The following is a 24,143-nucleotide window of genomic DNA, read 5'->3' on the forward strand; positions in this document are numbered from 1 at the left end:
TCTATTACACTACAGTACACAATGTATGTGCCTGGTCTATTACACTACAGTACACAATGTATGTGCCTGGTCTAATACACTACAGTACACAATGTATGTCCCTGGTCTATAGCTACGTACTGTGCGCTATAGTACACAATATATGTGCCTGGTCTATTATACTATAGTGCACAATGTATGTCCCTGGTCTATAGCTACAGGATGTACTATGCGCTATAGTACTCAATGTATGTGCCTGGTCTATTACACTACAGTACACAATGTATGTGCCTGGTCTATTATACTATAGTACACAATGTATGTGCCTGGTTTATTACTATGTACTGTACACTACAGAGCGCCATCTATGTGCCTGGTCTAATACTATGTACTGTAAACCAGCTGCGGATTTCCACTTGGCGCGTGAGGCACATGCCTAGGGATGCCACTTACTGGAGGCAGCCCAGCACGTTTTCCCTTGCATGTATGCATCAGAGCAGGTGACCCTTTTTTTTCAAATTTAAAACCGTGAAGGGGTCATAGGCAGAGATTTGCAATTGCTGACACCTATTTCATTGCAGTCCATTTGGCAAGAATTGTGAGACATCTGATCGCTATCAACCAGCCTCCCTTCATGAAGGAGTTGGCGGCTGAGCAGCAGTGACACCTGTTGATGCCTGTCACTGCTGAGCGGCACGGCTGCTATGCTGGACTGCAGTACCCATGGAGCTGGTATGGCATGGCAGTTGCAGGTGGAGGCTTTGGCAATTAGCCATGCAGAAGCATGGATCCCTGTCTGGTGGTATTTGCAGTCCTACATTTACCCTAATGATGTGTACACACGGCGCAATGCGCAGTATGCCTGACATTGACTATTCGCTGGCCCCGCCAATATAGTCAGTGGGGATCTTTCCGACCTGATCGCACACTGCACTTTTTCGCAGTTGTGCGATCAGGTCGGAACTGCTCATGCGCTACGGCCGCAATGCGCAGGCACGTCGTTGCCCAGCGATGGCCTTCGCCGGACAGCGATGCTTCCTACTGCTTCACAGCGGCGACCGCTAGAAGATTGACAGCAGGAAGGTGCATCCGGGCGTCAACTGACCATTTTCGGGGAGTGGTGAGTCCAACGCGGGCGTGTCGAGGCGTTTTGAGGGCGGATGTCTAACGTCAATTCCAGGACCTGACACGCTGAAGTGATCGCAACAGGTAAGTAAGTCTGACCCTACTCCTATCCTGCACAAAACTTTTTTGCATAGCACGGCTGCACAAGCGATCGCAGCCTTACTATGCAAAAATCCACTCCCCATAGGGGGTCATTCCGAGTTGATCGCTAGCTACTGTTGTTTGCAGCGCAGCGATCATGCTAAAAAATTGCATTTCTGCACATGCGTATGCCCCGCAATGCGCACGTGCGACGTACGAGTACAAAGCCCGTTGTGGTTGTGCACAGGTTCCAGCGAAGTTTTCAGTCGCACTGACGGCCGCAAGAAGATTGATAGGAAGGGTGTGTTTCTGGGTGTCAACTGACTGTTTTCAGGGAGTGTTTGCAAAAACGCAGGCGTGTGAAAAAACGCAGGCGTGGCTGGGCGTTCGCTGGGCGGGTGTATCAAGTCAAATCCGGACATGAATAGGCTGAAGTGATCGCAAGCGCTGAGTAGGTGCAGAGCTACTCAGAAACTGCACAAACTGTTTTTACAGATCTCGGATGCACGTGTTCGCACTTTTGCTAAGCTAAAATACACTCCCCAGTGGGCGGCTGCATAGCGTTTGCACGGCTGCTAAAACTAGCCAGCGAGCGATCAACTCGGTACCACGCGTCGGCATCGTAAGGACTATACACACTGTGCGATATGCACTATATTTTCTTACGATTTTGGCAATATAGTCAAAATCGTAAGAAAAATCGCACCGCATGTACACACCTTTACTGGAATATAAATATGTACTGTACACTACAGAGCACAATGTGTATGCCTGGTCTAATACTATGTACTATACACTACAGATCACAATGTATGTGCTCGGCCGGTCTTTTACTATGTACTGTACACCACAGAGCACAATGTACGTGCCTGGTCTAATCTCTCTCTCTCTCTATACACATATATACTCAGAGCTGGCCATAGGCATAGGCAAGCTAGGCAATTGCCTAGGGCATTTGATATGCCTAGGGGCATCATCAGCTTCTGCTGATTAAAATGATATGCGGCATGCCTATATTCTGTATGTAGCATTTCATATGCAGATACAGCCACAGTCTCACACAGTATATTGGCATGCTGCATATCAGTTTAATCAGCAGAAGCTGCTTGTGCATCCTAGTCACATAGCAATGCAAATAAGATGCATTTTCATTAAAAAAAAGTGCCCGACGTTAGCATTGATGCAAGATTTGTGAGGACACATCTGTATCCAAGCAGAGGCAGAGGTCACAGTGTTAGTGGAAGTATGAGTGCTGTGTGCATGTGAGTGGGTTGGTTGTGCAGTAGTGTTCAGAATATGTGTAAGGAGCATTATGTGTGTCATGTAAAAATGCTTTAATAATGTGCAACATATGTGTAAAGGGCCACTATGTGTATCATTATGTGTATAAGGGCATTAATAATGTGCGGCATATGTGTAACAGGGTACTACTGTATGTGTGTCATTATGTGTATAGGGGCACTAATAATGTGCAGCAAATGTGTAGGGGGCACTATGTGTGTCATTATGTGTATAAAGTCATTAATAATGTGCGGCATATGTGTAAGGGACATTATGTGTAAAAGGGCATTAATAAAGGTTGTCATAATGTGTAAGGTGATTATGTTTATAAGGACATTAATGTGTCTCATATGTGTAAGGGGCATTACTGTGTGGAATTGTGTATAAATGCATTACTAATGTGTGGCATTATGTGTATAAGGTGCTCTACTATGTGGCGTTGCATATAGAAAGGGCGCTACTGTGTCGTCTAATGTGAATAAAGAGCAATAAGGTGTGGTGTAATGTGAATAAGGAGCAATTCAGTGTGATGTAATGTGAATAAGGGGCTCTACTGTGAGGAGTAACGTTTATAAGGTAAAGTGATACTACTGTGAGATGTAATATGAATTATGGACACTATCGCATGATCAAATGTGAATAAAGTTGCAGCACTGTGTGGCGTAATTGGAATTGGGGTTACTATTGTGTGGCCATGCCCCTTCCCAGCAAGAAGATGCCCCTTTTTGGGTTGTGCGTCAAATGATGGTGCTGGGAAAGAGGTGCAAGGTCAGAGGCAGAACCAGCGGTGGTCAGTAGCGGATCTTGCCACGGGCAAGCAGTACTTTTGCCCGGGGCGCCGCCTTCCGGAGGGCGCCGCACCAGGGCAAGATCCCCTGCTGCAGTGTGTGCCCCCCGGCCCCCGCTGTCGCCCTGCTGCCGCTGGCCGCTGGGAAGGGAAACTAGACGCGTACGCGTCTAGTTTCCCTTCGTGGAGAGGTCCTTTACTGTGCGGTGCGCGATGACGTCATCGCGCACCGCACGGCCAAGGTCCTCTCCACGAAGGGAACTAGACGCTACGCGTCTAGTTTCTCTTCGTTGAAAGGACCTTTGATGTGCGGTGCGCGATGACGTCATCGCGCACCGCGCATCATTCCAGTCTGTACAGGGGGCGTAAATGACCACGCCCCCTGTATGAAGCCACGCCCCCCAATGCCGCCCGGGGCGCCAGAAGCCCTGGAACCGGCCCTGGCGGTGGTGCTAGGGGGCACCAGCCAAAATCTTGCCTAGGGCATCATATTGGTTAGGGCCGGCTCTGTATATACTGTACACTGCAGGGCACAATGTACGTGCCTGGTTACTGAACACTACAGATCACAATATATGGGCCTGGCCGGTCTTTTACTATGTACTGTACACTACAGAGCACAATGTATGTGCCTGGTCTAATACTATGTACTGTATACTACAATGTACAGTATGTGTCTGATCTGATACTATACTGTATGTACTGAACAGAGTAGCAGGTTTGCAGGAATTGGACTTGTGTAGGGAAAGAGAAGAAGAACTAGCAAGTAGCAACACTTGAAGGAAGTTCCAGCCCATTGCTGCTGCCTGCAAATACCAAGTACAGGGGAGGAAGGATCATATCATCAGTGATCCCGCCCCACTCCCAGCAATAACAAGCGGCGCCTCGCTGCTGCTGATAGTGCTGCTGTGTATACTCGTGCCCAACTCCTGTCAGCCCGTCCTGCACTCAGCAGCAGCATATTCATTCACAGAACCGTACGCCATGATGACTGCCATCACCAGCAGCAGCAAGAGCGGCAATAGGATAATGATTGCGGGTCCCATGCAGTCTCCAGGTGGCCGCAGCCTGGAGCACGTAAGGAGGCAGCAGCTCATGGACCCCCGCAGGAGACAGGCTGCTCTCTCATTCCTCACGAACATCTCTCTGGACGGGCGACCCCTGCAGGAGTGTGCGGGAGCAGAGGAGGAGAGCCATGCAGGTGCAGCAGCAGCCGGTCTGCAGCATGCCCGCACACAGCCAGCACCGTGCTCACCGGCACCTGCTCTCTCTCCCAGGCACTCACTGCAGCTCCAGCACAGCAGCAGCGCAGCAAGCCGGGCCTCGCCGCCTCTGCTAGCTGTGTGTCCTATTGCGGTCCTGCAGGGGGACGAGGAGATGCATGTGCTGGGACATGAGCTGGCAGAGGCGGAGGATGCCTTCACCGGTGCTCCCTTTACATCTGTCATCGCAGGGAGCAGGGTCCGCCTCAACTCATTCACTTATGGCATCTCCCCGGCTGCTTTCTGCAGGACGACGGCTGCTACCGCTGCACAGAGCTTCCCCTGCTCTGACCCGATGCAAGGGCTGTTCTCTGGCGCCATGGACAATCCCAGGTCACGGTAAGGAGGCTCCTAGTGTAATATCACCAAGAGGAGAAGGCTATATTAGAGCATGTGTCACCTGTCTACAGTGGGGAAAGCTAATGCATACTCTGTACAAGTGGCACAAGTCTATCAGTAACGTGGTAAGCTGTGGCCACCGGTGACCAACAACCCAGCATTTATGGAAACATTGAGTTAAACACCATACTGTGAGTGTGTGTGTGTATATATGCATGTGTGTACATTTTTTTTATTTTTTAATATACTTTTTAAAATTAATTCAGACCTGATCACTGCTGTGCATTTTCGCACAGCGGGCGATCAGGTCTGAACTGCGTAGGTTCCGCAGTGCGCCGGTGCATGCCAGAGATGCTATCAGCATCTCAGTCCAGTGATCGCGTCTGCCTGATTGACAGGCAGAGGCGTTCGCTGGGTGGGAGGAGACGGGCCCCGCCGTTCTGGTGGCGCGGTCCGGGCAATGCAGGCGTGCCGGGACCGTGCGGGGGGCGGGCCACGGCGGCTGCGTGACATCATACACAGCCGCTGTGACCCAGAGAGTGGCGGGTAGCTCCCTGCCAGTGTGCAGGAGCTGCGCTGGTAGGGAGCTACTCTTCAGGTACAAAAGCATTGCCACCGTGTGTTGCTTTTGTACCTGTGTGGCGTGGGGTGGGCCAGACATGCGGGGCGGACTAGCCCTGTGCTGGGCGTCCCCCCACATGTCAGGGTGGCTGATCAGGTCTGAATTAGGCCCATAGTCTCTAATGCTGCACCTCACTTCTATTGGGGGGGGGGGAGTCTTAGTGTTTAGCGCAGCGGCGGCCCCTAGATGCCTCTCAACGGAACAGTCCAGGAGTTCCTACGTTTGAGCTGCTGGCGCAGACGTTACTGTTATGCTATGATGTGCCTTAATTTTGGTGGGCTGGTAAATGGTTAATATTATAAGCAGGATTTATTTTTATTTTTTTTATTTTTACTGGTTTTGCTACAACCCTTCTTGTAACTGTAAGCTTGTACAGTATATGTATTGCACCACATATAGTATAACTTTATTGTTATAGCTCAATCGCAAAAGACACAAACTTTTTATATTGATTTCCCAAAAAAAATTTTATTGGACTTTGAGGCAGTTATAAAATGCAGACATGTTCATAAACCTGCAGTATTGACGTTTCCAGGCCAGCTCATTTAGATACAGCAGCTGACAGCTTTATGGATAAGGTGCCACAATTTTCTGTGATGTTTAACTAATTCAGCAATAATGTAGATAGTTAATGAAACCTGACTACTTGCTTGGACTGGTTGCATGAGAGAACCATGCATTGGCGTATCTATAATGGGTGCCCACTTCATACACACACTGCACCCATTTGTTTACTATTTACCTCTCTGGAGTCCACCGTCGGAGACATCCCTTCCCAGCAGCGCAATAGAGTCTGAGCACTGGGGGAACAAACTCTATTGCGCCTGCTGAAAACTCCGGAAAAGTGTCATGGCGGCCATTTTTCGGGATGTTTTGCGCGTTAATAAAAATTTTTTTTTGGGTAAATGGCCGACGCGCTGTTTTCCCGGAGGTCTGCGCATGCATAATAGAGTCTGTGCTCAGACTCTATTGCCTCTGCGGAGAAGGATGGCAGTGCCGGGGGGGACTCCGAAGAGGTAAGTATTAAAACTTTGTGCCTCGGTCAGAGAGGAGGGGGCCCCTGATGCAGAAGGCTGCACACGGGCCTCCTCCTCTCTTAAAACGCTCCTGGAACCACACCAAGCTGGGCTGTCAAACAGTGACATCTGATGAGACTGGTAGAAACACCCACAGGCAGGTGCCAGAAGATCATTTTCCAGCAGCTGCCAGTCTCAGCACACAGCCAGCACTTCTGCACCCACGGATCTCCTCCTCCAGTCTCTATAGAAACCTAATTTATTACTCCTCCAGTCTCACCTGGCCAATGAAAGGTGTTCCTAACCGGATCTCTCACACACAATATTCCTGTAGGCCAAGCTCAGGGAGCTCAAGACAGTTACAGCTTCCCACACTTCTCCCCCGGCCACACTGTGATGGTCAGTGATTCTAACAGGATCGCCCACCAGCCTGTTGTCACTGCAGCCCCTCCTACCCTCAGTGTCTGCCGCTCTCACAAGCAGCAGTGATGGGCGATTCTCAGGAACACCCACCACTGCTGCTGGCATCTCTTCTTGCAGAGAAAGAGTATGTGGGCTGGATTAAATGATCTGTGTGCTGTATTACTTACCACAGGCTAATTCATATGCCTGGGTTATTCAATTAGAATAACCACTTAACTTAAATTTCTCTTACGTTCTAGAGGATGCTGGGGTTCCATTTAGTACCATGGGCTATAGACGGGTCTTTTGGGAGCCACGGACACTTTAAGAGTTTAACAGTGTGGGCTGGCTCCTCCCTCTATGCCCCTCCTACCAGACTCTGTTTAGAAAATGTGCCCGGAGGAGTTAGTCACAGCTAGGGGAGCTCCTAGGAGTTTTATTGTTTTCTAGAGTTTATTTTACAGGCAGGCTGCTGGCAACAGCCTCTCTGCTTCGTGGGACTTAGGGGGGGAGTAGTGTCCAACCCAGAGAGGTAAATGGCCACTATCTCCGCTGACAGGACACTGAGCTCCAGAGGGTGATCGTCAGCCGCTCGAGACGACCGTTCACTCCCGCAGCATGCTGCCACCCCCTAACAGAGCCAGAAGAAAGAGTGGTGAATCTGACGCCGGAGTCCCGGTAAGTGGGTCCCCGGCGAGAATGGCGGCACAAGGGTGGGAGCGCAGCTCTGACAGGCTGCACTCTGGAAGGCTCAGCGGCACACTGTGTATGGCGCTGTGAGAGGCGTCCTGGGGGGTCTGGGACTCAGGGTCGACAACAAAAAGGTCGACACACCTTAGGCCGCCGCCAATTGGTCGACACCTTAGGTCGACATGGGCAAAAGGTCGACATGGACAAAAGGTCAACAGGAACAAGGTCGACATGAGTTTTTTTAATGTTTTTTTGGTGTCGTTTTCTTCGTTGAGTGACTGGGAACCCCAATTAGTGCACCGCGTCCCCTCGCATGGCTCGCTTCGCTCGCCATGCTACGGGCATGGTGCCTTCGCTCCGCTTCGCTCGGCACAGATTACCGTTCCAATCGTAGTCCACGTGGATCGTTAAGTATGAAAAGGTTCGAAAAATGGAAAAAAAAACATAAAAACCCCATGTCGACCTTTTTCCATGTCGACCTTTTCCCATGTCGACCTTGTTCCTGTCGACCTTTTGTCCATGTCGACCTAAGGTGTGTCGACCAATTGGCGGCGACCTAAGGTGTGTCGACCTTTTTGTTGTCGACCTGGAGTCCGGATACCGTCCTGGGCCAGCGCGATACCCTACACTGGTCACATATAGCTTTCAAGGTCTAACCCACTGTTTGCTGCAAAAATGACCTCAGGCCAGTATAATCTCTAAGTGCGGGAAGATGCGCCATTGCAGGTGGCGGAGCTTCTCCTCAGAGCGGATCCAGCGCTAACCAGCGCTATGTTCTTCTTGCAGAAACATGCTGACAGGGAACGCTGTTCTCCAAATAACTACACTGAAGTAAAAGTTGTTATAAACAAGGGGGAAGTGATATTATGTACTAGCTACCCTGATAACGTTACGCTAGTCAGCGGGGTTTTTATCTTTATAAAAGCCTATAAGGGCGCGCTGTGGCTGGCTTCTTGTGCTCTGTGACTCTCTGAAGGGGTAGAAACTGTGTTGACATTTTCCTGTGTATGTGTAATCCACTTTACCATGTTTAAGGCACTTTGTCCTGTGCTGCAGAATGTATATCTTCTCCTGGGGAGTCTATACCATGCTCCTAACCATGCTCCTGGGGAGTCTATACCATGCTCAAAATCTCGGGCCTTAGTGGCAGATCCCCCTGGGGTGGCCTCCATAAGGTTTACTTTAAAATATATTGCTTCAAATATATCCCATACTGGGTAGAAGCCGCAGTTTTGAGAAGTGTGGGGTTTCAAATCCCCCTGCTGTGCCTCTCACCCCGACTCTGTACCCTAGAAAGCGTACACTTGTCCATATAATGCATATATGAGGGGTCCAACATATTTTTGAGGCTATTTTAGGATGAGGAATATTATTATATGTATATAATGAATGCCTTCTAACTGTGTAGGGCGTTAAACTCCTTATTTGGGAAAACCTGAGTACATCCAGAGTTATTATCCACATCCCTATAGAGTGTCTAAATTGTCAAATATGGTTGTCTTACCTGTCCCTGGTACAACCTCCATAAAGGCTGATCACCTATTGAGACTAATCTAATACTGTACACAGCTGCAGGTGTGACTCGGAGACCCACTTTTGCGTACATCTCTGGGGCTATTGTAAAGTGGTCAGGCTCCTTACTTGATGATTTAGATTCTATATGTAGAAGTGACTAGTACTTGTTTCTATGTCACATACAGGACGAGACGCCATGAAGGAGATTGACCTACATAAGACAGGGACCACTGCTCTGGCAGTTTCGACAAGCAAGGGACGGTGGCTACACCAATGGACTGTGATACAGAATCCGAGTAAGGTATGACAGGTCCTCCCTTCACAGGTAAGACCCTGTTGGGACGCACGGGATACGTGATTATCCATGTCAACTGCGGGTAAGTCGGTATGTATTCCTTCCACCGCTGCACAGACCAGGAAATTATATACTACACCTACACTGCAATACCTTCGAACATGATTCCACATATTCCTCCACTTCCTTTAGAGGACGTTGGGGAAATCCAGAAAACCTGCGCCGCCAGGTTCCCAGGGACGGATTTCAAATTCGGCCTTTTTAAAACTCTTCGGATGGTCGGTGGACCTCACTGCCTGGGGGTCAAGCAGGGGGAAGCGAGACTAAAGAGATTCAGTAACACATCTGGGTGATATCATGCCTAGACCCCTGGAAACAGTTGGGCTGCCCAGGGGTGCAGACTAGAATTTCTAGTATTCCCGCCTCACAGATTATTCAAATGAGGCTTCCTAGCTTCTCTGGCAGAAAGTGCACTACTGCTGGAAGCGATCATAACATTTGTCAAACTAATGTCATTATTCCTGTTCCACCTCATTTACGTAACAGGGGTTACTATTCAAACCTGGGGTCATTGATTCCCTACTGGTGAATGTTCAATTCTGGATGGAGTCTGGGAGTGATGATCTCTGCTCGAGATGTAGAGGAATTCCTGGTATCCCGGGATATCGGGGTTGCGTACTTCACATTCCAATCTGGCCGCCTCTCTAGGCCTATCTAAGGTTGAACTATAACTATGTCACTTTCAGTTCCAAACACTGAACATGGCTTCTACGCAACATCGGGGGTGTTCATCAGGGCCATGGCTGCCTTTATACTCCCGCTCCACAAACCAGGAGTACATAATTCCATATCTGGGCGACCTTAACATCCTCCAGGGAGATGTTGTTACGGAGTGTTGCTCTCTCAAATCAACTGTCCCGGGATCTTGGGTGGATCCTGAAGCTTCCAATTTCGCATTTGAAGCCGATAAGGAGGAGTTCCTTCCTGGGGATGATTCTCGACACGCAAGTGCAGAGGGTGTTTCTACCGGTGAAGAAAGCGTTGGTGATCCAATCAATGGTCCGGGATGTCCTAATGCCCGCCCGGGTATCTGTTCATCAGTGCATTCGCATTCTGTGGAAGATGGTTGCCTCCGAAGAGGCTCGACAGTACGGAAGATTCCTTGCACGGTCTTTCCCACTGGATCTCCTGGTCTTATGGTCAGGATCTCATCTTCACATGCACCAGCGGATACACCTGTCACCGAAAGCCAGAATTTCACTCCTCTGGTGGCTGCAAACTTCTCACCTACTCGAGGGCGGCAGGTTCGGGGTTCAGAATTGGATTAATCTAACCACGGATGCAAGTCTCAGGGGTTGGGAAGCAGTCGCTCAGGGGGAAAACTTCCAAGGAAAGTGGTCCGTTCAGGAATCTCTTCTTCCAATAAACATTCTGGATCTGAAGGCCATGTACAATGACCTTCTACAAGCGGCACATCTTCTGCGAGATCAAGCCATTCAGGTTCAGTCGGACAACGTTACGGTGGTGACATTTACATAAACAGGCAGGGCGGAACGAAGAGCAGGGCTGCAATGTCAGAGGTGACAATAATCCTCCTCTGGGCAGAGAAGCATGCGCGGGTGCTGTCAGCAATCTTCATTCCGGGAGTGGGCAACTGGGAAGCAAGCTTCCTCAGCAGACACGATCTCCATCCAGGAGAATGGGGCTTCCACCCGGAGGTATTCACAGAGGTAACAAGCCAATGGGGTGTACCTCAGATAGACATGATGGCCTCTCGCCTCAACGAGAAGCCTCGGAGGTACTGTTCCAGGTCACACAAGCAGTGGCGGTGGCCGCTCTGGTAACTCTGTGGGTGTTCTGGTCAGTGTATGTGTTCCCTCCACTTCCACTCATCCCATGGATTCTCAAGCTAATAAAAAGAGCAAGAGTTCAGGCGATCCTCATTGCACCGGATTGGCCAAGAAGTGCTTGGTACGCGGATCTTCTGGAGTTACTGCTGGAAGATCCGAGTCCTCTTCGCGAGGACCTTCTGCAACAGGGGCCGTTCGCTTATCAAGACTTACCACGGCTACGTTTGACAGCATGGAGGTTTACCGCCAGGTCTTGGCTCGGAAGGGCATTCAGAACAAAGTCATTCCTACCCTGATACAGGCTAGGAAGGGGGTAACGTCTAAACATTACCATCGCACTTGGAAAAGGTACGTGTGTTGGTGTGAATCCAAGAAGTTTCCTACGGTGGAGTTTCAACTAGGACTGTTTCTCTTTCTGCAAGCAGGTGTGGTTGTGGGCCTACGCTTGGGCTCTATAAAGGTCCAGATTTCGGCCTTGTCCGTTTTTTTCCAGAAACAATTGGCTGCTGTCCCTGAGGTTCAGACTTTCTTGATAGGGGTTCTGCACATCCAGCCACCCTTTGTGCCCCCGACGGCACTTTGGGATCTTAATGTGGTGCTGCAGTTCCTGCAGTCTGATTGGTTCGAGCCTTTACAGGAAGTGGACGTCAAGTTTCTAACTTGGAAGGTGGTCACACTGTTGGAATTGGCATCTGCTCGATGGGTGTCGAAATTGGGGGCATTGTCATGCAAGAGCCCCTACTTGTTTTTCCATAAAGATGGAGCTGAGCTCAGAACGCATCGGCAATTTCTTCCACAGGTTGTGTCGATTTTTCATATCACCAACCTATTGTGGTGACAGTGGCTACTGACGCCTCAATTACCTCAAAGTCCTTGGATGTTGTGAGGGCTTTGAAAGTTTTCTGTTAAGAGGACTTCTCGTCACAGGTAGTCGGATGCTCTATTTGTCCTTTATGATTCCAACATGGGTGGTCATTCCGAGTTGTTCGCTCGCTAGCTGCTTTTAGCAGCCGTGCAAATGCTAAGCCGCCGCCCTCTGGGAGTGTATGTTAGCTTAGCAGAAGTGCGAACGAAAGGATCAAAATAATGTTGTGCAGTGTCAGAGTAGCTCCAGACCTACTCCTAGCTTGCGATCACTTTAGACTATTCAGATCCTGTTTTGACGTCACGAACACGCCCTGCATTCGGCCAGCCACGCTTGCGTTTTTATCTGGCACGCCTGCGTTTTTCCACACACTCCCTGAAAACGGTCAGTTGACACCCAGAAAAGTCCACTTCCTGTCAATCACTCTGCGGCCAGCAGTGCGACTGAAAAGCTTCGCTAGACCTTGTGTGAAACAACATCGTTCGTTGTAATAGTACGACGCGTGTGCGCATTGCGCCGCATACGCATGCGTGCCAATTTTTAATTTTTGCCTGATCGCTGCGACCGAAATCTGCTAGCGAACAACTCGGAATGACCCCCGTGGTTGGGTGTCCTGCTTCTAAGCAGACATTTGCTTGCTGGATCGGGTTTACTATCCAGCATGCTTATTCTACGGCAGGCCTGCCGTGTCAAGGATCGGTTAAGGCCCACTCTACTCGTACAGTGGGTTGTTCCTGGGCAGCTGCCTGGGTTGTCTCGGCTTTACAGCTTTGCTGACCAGCTGCTTGGTCGGGGTCGAACACGTTGGCTGAAGTTCTACAAGTTCGATGCTTTGGCATCTGAGGACCTAAAGTTTGGTCACTCCGTTCTGCAGGATCCTCAGCACACTCCCTCCCGTACTGGGAGCTTTGGTACATCCCCATGGTACTAAATGGAACCCCAGCATCCTCTAGGACATAAGAGAAAATAGGATTTTAATTACCTACCGGTAAATCCTTTTCTCATAGTCCGTAGAGGATGCTGGGCACCCGCCCAGTGCTTAATTTTCCTGCGTTGCTACTTAGTTAAGTATTGGTTCAGCTGTTGCTGTTCCTCTTTCATGCATGGTTTCTTCAGGTTACATGCTGATTGGCATGGTTGCTTCCTGTTTCATGCTAGATAACATGTTTTCTTTGTGTTGCCTGCTGGTTGGCATGATTTCTTCATGTTTCATGCGATTTTGCATGATTTCTGCATGGTTCATGCTGGTTAGCATGGTTTCTCCATGTTGCATGCTGGTCAGCATGTTTTTTTCGATTTTAAGTGTGGGCTGGTGTGAATCTCACCAGTATCTGTATTTCCTTCTCTCGAAGTATGTCCGTCTCCTCGGGTACAGTTTCTGGACTGAGTCTGGTAGGAGGGGCATAGACGGAGGAGCCAGCCCACACTGTTAAACACTTGAAGTGCCAGTGGCTCCCAAAGGACCAGTCTATACCCCATGGTACTAAATGGAACCCCAGCATCCTCTACGGACTATGAGAAAAGGGTTTACCTGTAGGTAATTAAAATCCTATTATTTGATCGAGCCTAAGGGAAGCACAAACAGAAACCGGCATTAAATGGCTTGATCGTTGATGCCGCAAACGTGTTAACCCATAGCTCAAGGAATTTATCCCAGATTGTATGGGTCAATGGTTAATGTGAATCAGCAGCAAATTTGCATTAAATCCCGATGCTACACACTAATAAAATAAATAAAAAAAATAAAATATAAAATATATATATATATATATATATATATATATATATATATATATATATATATATATATATATATATATATATATACACAATTGGGGCAGCACTCCCATTAGAAAATACGTCTGCTCCGGTGCCCTCCTAGAAGCCCAAATGGGCCCACAATATACTTCCCGGTATGGCGGCACTCAGATAGATAGATAGATAGATATCTATCTCTCTCTCTCTCTCTCTCTCTCTCTCTCTCTCTCTCTCTCTCTCTCTCTCTCTCTCTCTCTCTCTCTCTCTCTCTATATATATATATATATATATATATATATATATATATATATATATATCTATTTATATCTATTATAATATAATATAATATAATTTTTATAACCAAATATCCGGCTCAGCCTCCTACAAATTGTACTGCATTGGGTGCCCTCACAAAAAAGCAACAGTTACCATCCACAAACGGTGTGGCACTCCAGTGACTCACTGCAAACATCTATTAGCAGCAACGTTTCAATGCCTTTTATTGATGTGGCATTTTCATCAGACAAAGAGCAAAAGAAAAACATCTCACCTTATAAAGATAGATAATGCTAGTGGCACCATTCCAAGCCGGGACCGCTCACCCGGACAATACAGAAGACGTCATCACGCAGTGACGACTGACATCTGTGTAACCATAGTGACAAATCAACATTGAACTACACACCTTATAGAAACATACTAACATATACAAAATAAGATTAAAATAAACCATGGCAGGACTGAAAGAACAATAATAACAGTTTACAAACATTATTAGTAAACAACCTCAATTACTAAGGGCCAGAACACTATACGATTGAGACCTTTTGGGGCTAAAGTATCAAGACATGAAATCCAACGAGCCTCACATTGCAACAATTTTAAACTTCTTTTGCCTCCTTGAATTGAAGCAAGCACATGATCTATCATTCGATATTTGAGGCCTGTCTGTGTTGTGCCATCCTGACTTTTTAACTGGCACTCAGTTTTGCCTATGTAGTACTGCCCACATGGGCATATGATGGCATAGACTACAAATTTCGTACTACAGGTTAAGGGCCATTTGATGGGAAATTTCTTGCCCGTGAACGGATGGGAGATACTATCTCCAGGTGAAATATGCGAGCATGTAGTGCAACCAGTGCACTTGAAGCACCCGTTCTTACGTGTTAAAAAATTAGTCGGGGTGGATTTCAATTTAGACATGTCAGTTTTTTCCACTATATCCCTGATGCTTCTACCTCTTTTCTAACTAGGCATTAACCGTTTGTTATGAAAGATCTTTAATTCAGGGTCAGATGTGACCATCGGCCACAGTTTTCTCACTTTTTTCCTAACGTTCTCACTCCTCACAGAAAATTAATTTACCCATGGAATGATTTTAGATGTATCCTTGGGGCTGGAAGGTTGGAGCAGTTCCTCACGTTTCTTGCCCAATGCCTTTTTCCTAGCCGATCTTAACAATTTCAGAGGATAACCTTTGTTCCATCTCATTTAGCTGTCTTGCCGTTTCCCTTTCGTCACTACTAACTCTATAAACTCTCAAGAACTGAGAATACGGGAGGCCCTTGACAGTTTTCATCCCCCAGCAACGGTCATGTCTTAACATAGTGTTACGGTCTGTAGGTTTTTTTTATACAGCCCCGTCACTATCTGGACATTCTGAATTCTGATTTGAATGTCCAGAAAACACATTTATGATTGACTACTCGTCATTGTCAACTTAATGGGACTACTGGTGGCATTGTGTGCCATTACAAAGTCATTAAATTCCTGCTCTGTGCCCCTCCAAAATAACAGCAGATCGTCGATATAATGATAGTAAATAAACAAACGATCAGCCACTTCCTTCCTGGAGAAAAACAATTCTCTCTCGACCTCCCACATAAAGGCATTGGCAAACGAGGGTGCCACAGACGACCCCATGGCACACCCCGTTTGCTGCCTGTAGTAACTACCGTCAAAAATTAAAAAATTGTCTCAGAGTGAACTCCAATAGCGACATAAAAAAATCAGTATCTGGTCCCCCATAGGACCCATTACCAGTGATTAATTGCCTTACAGCCCGTAAACCCTGTGCATGGGGTATACACGTGTATAGGCTCGTCACATGAATTGTTGCCAATATTACATCAGCCGGTACAACAGTTAGAAACTTTCTAAGCTACATGCTTGAATCTTTTAAATGAGAAAAAGTACCCTGAATACAGGGTTGCAAATAAGCGTCTAAGTAAATAACCACTGGTTCACACAGAGACCCCCGGGCCGATATAATCTGTCTCCCCGGAGGCCTCTGTGAATCTTAGGGATGGTATAAAACAGAGGGGTTACAGGGTATTCCGGACACAGCCTATTGGCCATATATGCTGTGATAACACCTTCTTCCTGAGCCTGCTGTAACAACTTAGATAATTGCATTCTATAATCCTGCGATGGTTCAGTGTCCAATTTGCAGTATGTGTCCTGGTCACCCAGAAGTCTATAGCATTCAGCTTTATACTCAGTGATGCCTTGTATTACCACAGCCCCTCCCTCATCCGCATTGCGTATGATGATGTCTTTGCGGTTACCCAAATCCTTCAGGGCCTTGCGCTCCTCTCGTTGCAAATTATGATGCTTATGGGGAACAGTCTCGTTTCCTGTTGTCTCCAGCAGCCTGTGGAATGGTTTTCAAAGATGCATTTTGTGTCACTGGATCGAAACGTGACTTGGGACCCAATATCTGCATTCTTGGAGGTAATGGTATTGTGTCTTTACCTGGTGGGGGTCTGCTAAAATGTTCCTTAATTTTTAAGGTATGGTGTAACTTGAATGTATCTACCGTGCAGCTAAAATCATTTCCGTAATTAGTGGGGACATATGACAGCCCCTTATATAGCACTCTCACCTCAGCTGGAGTCAGGGGGAATCGGGGACAAATGAAAGATGAATGTTTCTTCCCCTTCATGGCTTTTGTCTTGTCTTTGATTTTGTCCTCCCCGTCTCGTGCACTTCCTTTTCCATCCCGTGCTGCTACCACTGCATGGGTCTTGATCCGTAAAGGGGTCACCTCACTTGAAGAAGCTGCTGATGTCCTCAGACTCACTGGCGGAGGTACTATATTGTTTGCCTCCATTCCTAAATCTTGGATTACGAGTGGGCTTCCTCCTTATGTTCATGGTGTTGGTGTTGCCCAGCCAGGTGTATACCCTGTGCTGGGCATAGTCCATCTGTACTTTCTGCCACTTCTCTTTTTTGAACTTAAGGAGGTTATTTTTGTATTGCTCCACCTGCTCGTTAAGTTTGAGCATCCACGTTTTGGACTGGTCCAGAGCCAGAAATGTTGCATTTTCTGTTTCAAATTTTCGTATATTTTCACGGGTTTTCTCCAACTCTTTTGTGGATTCTTCTACTACCAATAAAACCAAGTCCATGGAGCACTTGTTCAGCACGGAGATACACTTTCTGCAGAATTCCATGCTGTATCGGCCTATGGTGGAAATATTATGGACTCTGAAGCCCCTTGGCAGCTGCTTTGCTCGATAATAATCTGACAGGGTTTGGCTATGGTATAAATAATCTAGTTCTCTCTGTGCATCCTCACCAGACGGGACAATAATTTCTGAAAAAGCTGCTCTTTATGCAGAATTCTCTCTGCTTCAATGTCTGAGAAGCTCAATGTGTCATATGTATCACAGTGTAATAAAAACAAAGTGAAGTCTCCACTTTCCTGTACAGTGGTTGCCATATTTCCTTAAAAAGTACAAGTGCAATCACAGCGTGCAAAATCTATACAAATAAAGTGCTAGTGCAAAAAACCTGAACATGAAGGGTGGTCGTCTGTTGAAAAACATGATCTATCATTCGATATTTGAGGGATGTCGAGCTCAAATATCGAATGATAGATCATGTGCCTGCTTCAATTTGAAGAGGCAAAAGAAGTTTAAAATTGTTGCAATGTGAGGTCTCAATGAACAAAGTGGTATTACTGTTTTGGCCCTTAGTAATTGGTTGTTTACTAATAATGTTTGTAAACTGTTATTATTGTTCTTTCAGTCCTGCCATCGTTTATTTTAATCTTATTTTGTATTTGTTAGTATGTGTCTATAAGGTGTGTAGTTCAATGTTGATTTGTCACTATGGTTACACAGATGTCAGTCGTTGCAGCGTGTCACTGCGTGATGACGTCTTCTGTATTGTGAGCGGTCCTGGCTTGGAATGGCGCCACTAGCATTGTGTCTTTATAAGTGAGATGGTTTTCTTTTGTGCTCTTGCTCTTTGCCTGATGAATATGCCACATCAATAAAGGCATTGAAACGTTGCTGCTAATACAGGTTTGCAGTGAGTCATTGGAGTGCCGCACTGGTTGTGGAAAATAAAAAAAAAATAAAAATAAATAAATAATATATATATATATATATATATATATATATATATATATTCGTATTTTTCGGACCATAACACGCACTTTTTCTCCCCAAAAATGTGGGGGAAAAAGTATGTGCGTCTTATGGAGCGAATAAGAGCCAATGCAGATGAAGTTTGCGGGTAGCGGCAAGTCCTGGATGCTGCTGCAACGTCATCAGAGCGCGCCGCATCTCAGAGCCCAACAGCAGAGCCGGCATCATGTGACTCCCCCCGCTCCTCTCTCCTCAGGAGTTTCCCTGCAGGCAGCGTTAGCCGAGAGCCTGGACGCGGGGAACCGGCGGGTCCTGGATGCTGCTGCTGCGCCGTCATCAGCAGAGCGCGCCGCATCTCAGAGCCGGCATCATGTGACTCCCCCCGCTCCCCCACACCTCCTCCCTCCTCAGGAGTGCACCGCGGGCAGCGTTAGCTGAGAGCCTGGACGCGGGGAACCACTGGTACTGTCTACAATATGAGTGTGTGTCTATGTGTATGCTGGCTCTGATGTGTGTGTGTGTGTCTGTGTGTGTATGCTGGCTCTGATGTGTGTGTGTGTCTGTGTGTGTATGCTGGCTCTTTTTTTCCCAGTTTTCCTACTCTAAACACTAGGTGCGTCTTATGGTCAGGCGCGTCCTATGGTCCGGAAAATACGAGAGAGAGATATATATATATATATATATATATATATATATATATATATATATATATATATATATATATATATATATATATATATATATATATATATATATTTATTATACAGTTATCTCCGCCACCGTCACTTGCATTCTTTGTGGATGAGCCTGGTGTGTATATATTATATAATATAAATATATATATATATTTATAATATATACACCAGGCAAAAGTTTGGACACACGTTCTCATTCAGTGGTTTTTATTTATTTTAATTACTTTCTACATTGTAGATTAATACTGAAGACATCAAAACTATGAAAGAAAAAAGTGTTGCACAAAACAAAATATGTTTTTATGTTTTAGATTCCTCAAAGTAGCCCCCTTTTTTGCTTTGATGACAGCTTTGCACACGGGTTGATGTGCGGTGTGAAAGCGCCAGTCTGAATATTCCGGGACGTCCAACCCGGTATTTCTTCCCGGGTTGAACACGTGTCGGACCCGGATTATTGTGCACTAAAATGGTGCAGTCCTGGGATATTCTGGTCACCCATGAAGAAATAGCGCTGATTGGTTGTTTCCAGTCAGCTGAGGTTTGTTTACAGTACTGCACTGCGAGCACATGTGTCTTAAAGCAATCTGCACAGTTCTATACTCCTGTGGACCAGTTCTGCACTCCTTTGGACCTAGCCATGGCAAACTGGGGTGATGATGAAGTCAGGTAGTTGCTGCGGATCAGGGGTGAGGAAGGAGATACGTCGGCAGATAACGGGTACAGCCAGGGATGCGATAACATATCGCAGCATCACTAAAATACTTGCGGCAACAGGCTTTATTAGGTCCCAACAGCAGGTTGTCAATAAATTGAAGGCACTCAAGAAACAATTTCACAAGGTTAACGACCACAATAGGAACCGCAGTGGTGCTGCCCGCATGGATTGGCAGTATTTTGAGTTGTGTGCCCTTGCATTTTGCCATACCGCATTAAGCAACCCTGTGACATTGTCATCCAGTCTGGCTGCCGCTGAAACTAGACAGGCCTGTGCTGCAGAACCCCTCCCTCCTGTAGTGACCCCAGAGGCACAGTTATCTCCGCCACCTGCATTGCTTGTGGATGAGCCAACACCCGTGGAGGAAGATCCACTGCTGATGGAAGAAGCCAGTGTGTTGCCTACAACTGATGAGATACAACCTGGACCTAGTGTGGCCGCAACAACCCCAACATCAACAACCCCAATGCAGCCTTTACGAGGACCAAGTAAGTTAACAATTATATATTTTCAACAAAATCTGAACATACACTTGTTTTATTATTTGGTTACTTGTCACCCGATTTCGATGTATATGCCAGAGAAAATATGTAGTAAGTGGCCAAATAATAAAATATTCAAAAGTAATTGGAGATGAATAACAACTAAAATAATATAAAAAAATTATAAATGTTGCAGTGTGTAGGTGGGAGGAGACCACAGACATGCTTGCTATCATCACTGCAGTTTTCTATAGCCTCACTGCAATTCACATTTGTTAAGAAATTTTTGATCTTTTGCACCCACGGTATATACTGTAACGCCACGCAGGAGGAGGCCTAACAAGACAGAACAGGCAGCCAATGCCATGACGACTGTTCTGCTGGATAAGCTTGAGCAAATGCACGCAGCCGTGGCAGCCAGGGAAAGTGCTCGCATGGACTGTATCCTTGCAGCGGAACAAACCATTAAGAACAATTTTATGGATCATATTCGTGAGCTACAGAGTGAGAACCAAGAGTTTCTCACATCTCTGTTTGGTTGCCAAAGTCAACGCTTAGGGCACCCCCATAATATGCCTCCCCAATACAGTCACTCATATCCCCATTTCAATCCTGCACCATACCAAGCACTGTATGAGTATAGTCATCCCCAGCCACCCCCACACAGAGGCCGGTGGAACCTAATGCTCCTGTGTATGATAATTTACCTTAATCTCCTTGGCTTTTAATTTATTACCAGAGTATTTGCTGACTTGTTGCTGTTGTTCTATTTTACAAAAACGTTAAAACCTTTATAATATGCTATATATTTACATAGTATTGTTATTTGGTATGTACAGTTCTTGTTTTGTATAAAGTAAAAAGGTGTCACACCTATTTTTAAAACCTACTGAAATGTAATTTTTCAACCAAAAAAAAGTGTCAGATGACCTGGCCTTCACAATCACCCGACCTAAACCCAATTGAGATGGTTTGGGATGAGTTGAACTGCAGAGTAAAGGAAAAGCAGCCAACAAGTGCTCAGCACCTCTGGGAACTCCTTCAAGATTGTTGGAAAACCATTCCAGGAGACTACCATATGAAGCTGATTGAGAGAATGCCAAGAGTGTGCAAAGCTGTCATCAAAGATAAAGGGGGCTACTTTGAGGAATCTAAAATATAAAACATATTTTGTTTTAACACCCTTTTTTTGTTTTTTGTTTACAACATAATTCCATATGTGTTCTTTCATAGTTTTGATGTCTTAAGTATTAATCTACAATGTAGAAAATAATTAAATAAAAACCATTGAATGATAAGGTGTGTCCAAACTTTTGACTGGTACTGTATATATAATTATCATTTTATTTATATGGCACCACATGGGATCCGTAGCGCCCAATTACAGAGTAAGCAAAACGTGAAGACAGTGACTTTACAGTTCAATACATGAGGGAAGAGGACCCTGCTCGTGAGTGCTTTCATTCTAAATGGGAGGGGCCATACAAAGGGTGACCCAAATGGGGTAGAAAGTGAGTGTGGGCCACAGAAGGCTAAGGATGAGAGACAGCTGGGTTTGGTGAAGAAGTGTGTCTTGAGATCCCGTTTGTAGGTTTGTAGAGTGGTGGAGAGTCTGAGGGGGAGAGGTAGAGAATTCCAGAAAAAGGGAGCAGCACGTGCAAAATCTTGGAGGTGGGAGGAGGAAATCAGAAGGCAGGAGAGACGGCGTGCATTAGCGGAGCGAAGAGGACGGGCGGGAGTGTAAATGGGAGAGGAATGGGTCAGGGCTTACATAAATAAATACAATTATTTATTTATTTTACTTTTTTTATATACCGCTTTTTTAACTTTGTATATCTCCACCTACATTCTGTTGAATTTTATGCTTTTTATATACTTTATCCTAGATAAAGTGCTCATGTGAATTTTTAATTGAATATATTCTTTCTTGATGATTAGTACTGTAACAACACCATTGGTCGCCAATATCCCCATCATATCTGTTTACATACACACACTGTATATATGTATCTCTCAAATATAATCCAATGTACTGGCCAGTTCTCTCCAGTAGCAACAATGCTGTTGCCAGTAATATAGATACCTAGTTGGCGACACTCACGACTCCTATAAAAAGACCAAGCCACAAGGACATAGAAGCTGTGTGGCTCGTTTTCTCTATGGGAACAGTGAGTGCCGCCGACTGAGTTTGTGTGTAACGACCTAACAGAAGGTCTAGAGAGCATGGTGTCAATTTTTGCAGATGATACCAAATTGTGTAAGGCTATAAATACAGAGGAGGATGCTGAGTCTCTTCAGAACGACTTAGTTAAATTAGAAGCATGGGCAGCCAAATGGAGAATGCGCTTCAACACAGACAAGTGTAAGGTAATGCACTGTGGTAACAAGAACAAAAATTACACCTACCTACTAAATGGGGTAAAATTAGGGGATTCTGTACTGGAAAAGGACTTAGGTGTCCTCATAGATAGCAAGCTAAGCAGTAGGACTGCAGCAAAGAAGGCTAATAAGATATTAGCATGCATAAAACGGGGTATTGATGCTAGGGACGAGAGTATTATACTCCCGTTATATAAATCACTAGTGAGGCCACACCTTGAATACTGTGTACAATTCTGGGCACCGTACTACAAAAAGGATATCCTGGAGCTAGAAAAGGTACAGAGGAGGGCGACCAAACTAATTAAGGGCATGGAGACAATGGAATACAAGGAAAGGCTTGAAAGACTAGGCATGTTTACATTGGAAAAGCGGAGACTAAGAGGGGATATGATCAACATCTACAAATATATAAGGGGACAATACACAGAGCTTGCGCGGGACCTATTTTTGGTTAGATCAACACAGAGGACTCGTGGACACTCGCTCAGGTTAGAGGAGAGGAGATTCCGCACAATACGGCGTAAAGGCTTTTTCACGGTAAGGACAATACGTGTTTGGAATTCCCTGCCTGAGGGAGTTGTAATGGCGGAATCTGTCAACACCTTTAAGAATGGGTTAGATAAATTCCTAATGGATATCCAGGGGTATGGTGCATAGTCATGCATTATAGTTACTATAAATAGGGATAAAATGCAATGGCTGACAGCAGCATCAGTCAGAAATTTTAGTCAAATCATCATGCATAGGAGACCACAAATAGGTTGAACTCGATGGACAATTGTCTTTTTTCAACCTCAGATGCTATGTTACTATGTATGTATATTATACACATACATTGAATCAGATTTAAATAGCTATTATTTAGATAAATGCATAATGATTATTATTAAAACTGTATTTGTCACCTATATAGTTAGAGTAAAATAATTTCATTGGCCTCTGTGTTGCCTTGTAACTCTTTGGGCTCGATTCAATTTGGTGACAGTTGTATAGCATCGGGAATTAGCTATTCAATACAGCGCAGTGGTAAGTTGGAGAATGCCCATTCTCCCTGACTAAACAGGGTGTTTTGTCTGGAGAATGGGCATTCTCCGACATTAGTACCCGGTGCGATGCTGTTTCCGCCGCGCTAAGAGCAGAAATCAGCATTGCGCCGGCACTTTTGTCGGATTTCTGTTCGCACCCCTCCGGTGGTGCGAGAAGAAATCGTCTCTCATGGCGCTGTATTGAATAGCTCCAGGAGCTAATTCCCAGCGCTATTCAACGGTCATTGAATTGTCATGACACTCTTCCTGCTATTATCAAAGCTCCCTAAATAAGTCACCAGTGGGTAGTCTCTCGGTAGAGCTAGGGGTGCCAGGACTGCTTCCTGAAATATTCATGGTCAGAAAGCGTCACTGTATCATTTATGCTATCTGTAGCATGCCCTGCGGAGTTGCACTTTGCAGATGGTTGTTGTTCATACGCATTAGTCATCATACATCCGCCAGCACCAGTAGGCTGCTAGCAACATTGGAGAGGAAAGTGCGGAGGAGGAGGACATCGCTGAATCACGCAGGACAGGTGTTGTTTTAAATACCTGTGGCATATTTGTTAGTATCACTGATATAAGATGAAAAATAC

At 46.0% G+C, this 24,143-nt stretch overlaps 1 protein-coding gene across 1 annotated transcript in view; it reads left to right on the forward strand.

Moving 5' to 3' along the window:
- Window positions 1-4,096: 4,096 nt before the first annotated feature.
- CABLES1 (Cdk5 and Abl enzyme substrate 1) overlaps window positions 4,097-24,143 on the forward strand; it is a 254,796-nt gene continuing 234,749 nt past the window's right edge. Inside the window, exon 1 of the mRNA XM_063923590.1 lies at window positions 4,097-4,854. Within this exon, the coding sequence (XP_063779660.1) occupies window positions 4,238-4,854 (617 nt within the window). The 5' untranslated portion in view covers window positions 4,097-4,237. The remainder of the gene's footprint in view (window positions 4,855-24,143) is intronic.

Source organism: Pseudophryne corroboree, chromosome 5 (genome assembly GCF_028390025.1).
Source record: "Pseudophryne corroboree isolate aPseCor3 chromosome 5, aPseCor3.hap2, whole genome shotgun sequence".
Lineage (NCBI taxonomy): Eukaryota > Metazoa > Chordata > Amphibia > Anura > Myobatrachidae > Pseudophryne > Pseudophryne corroboree.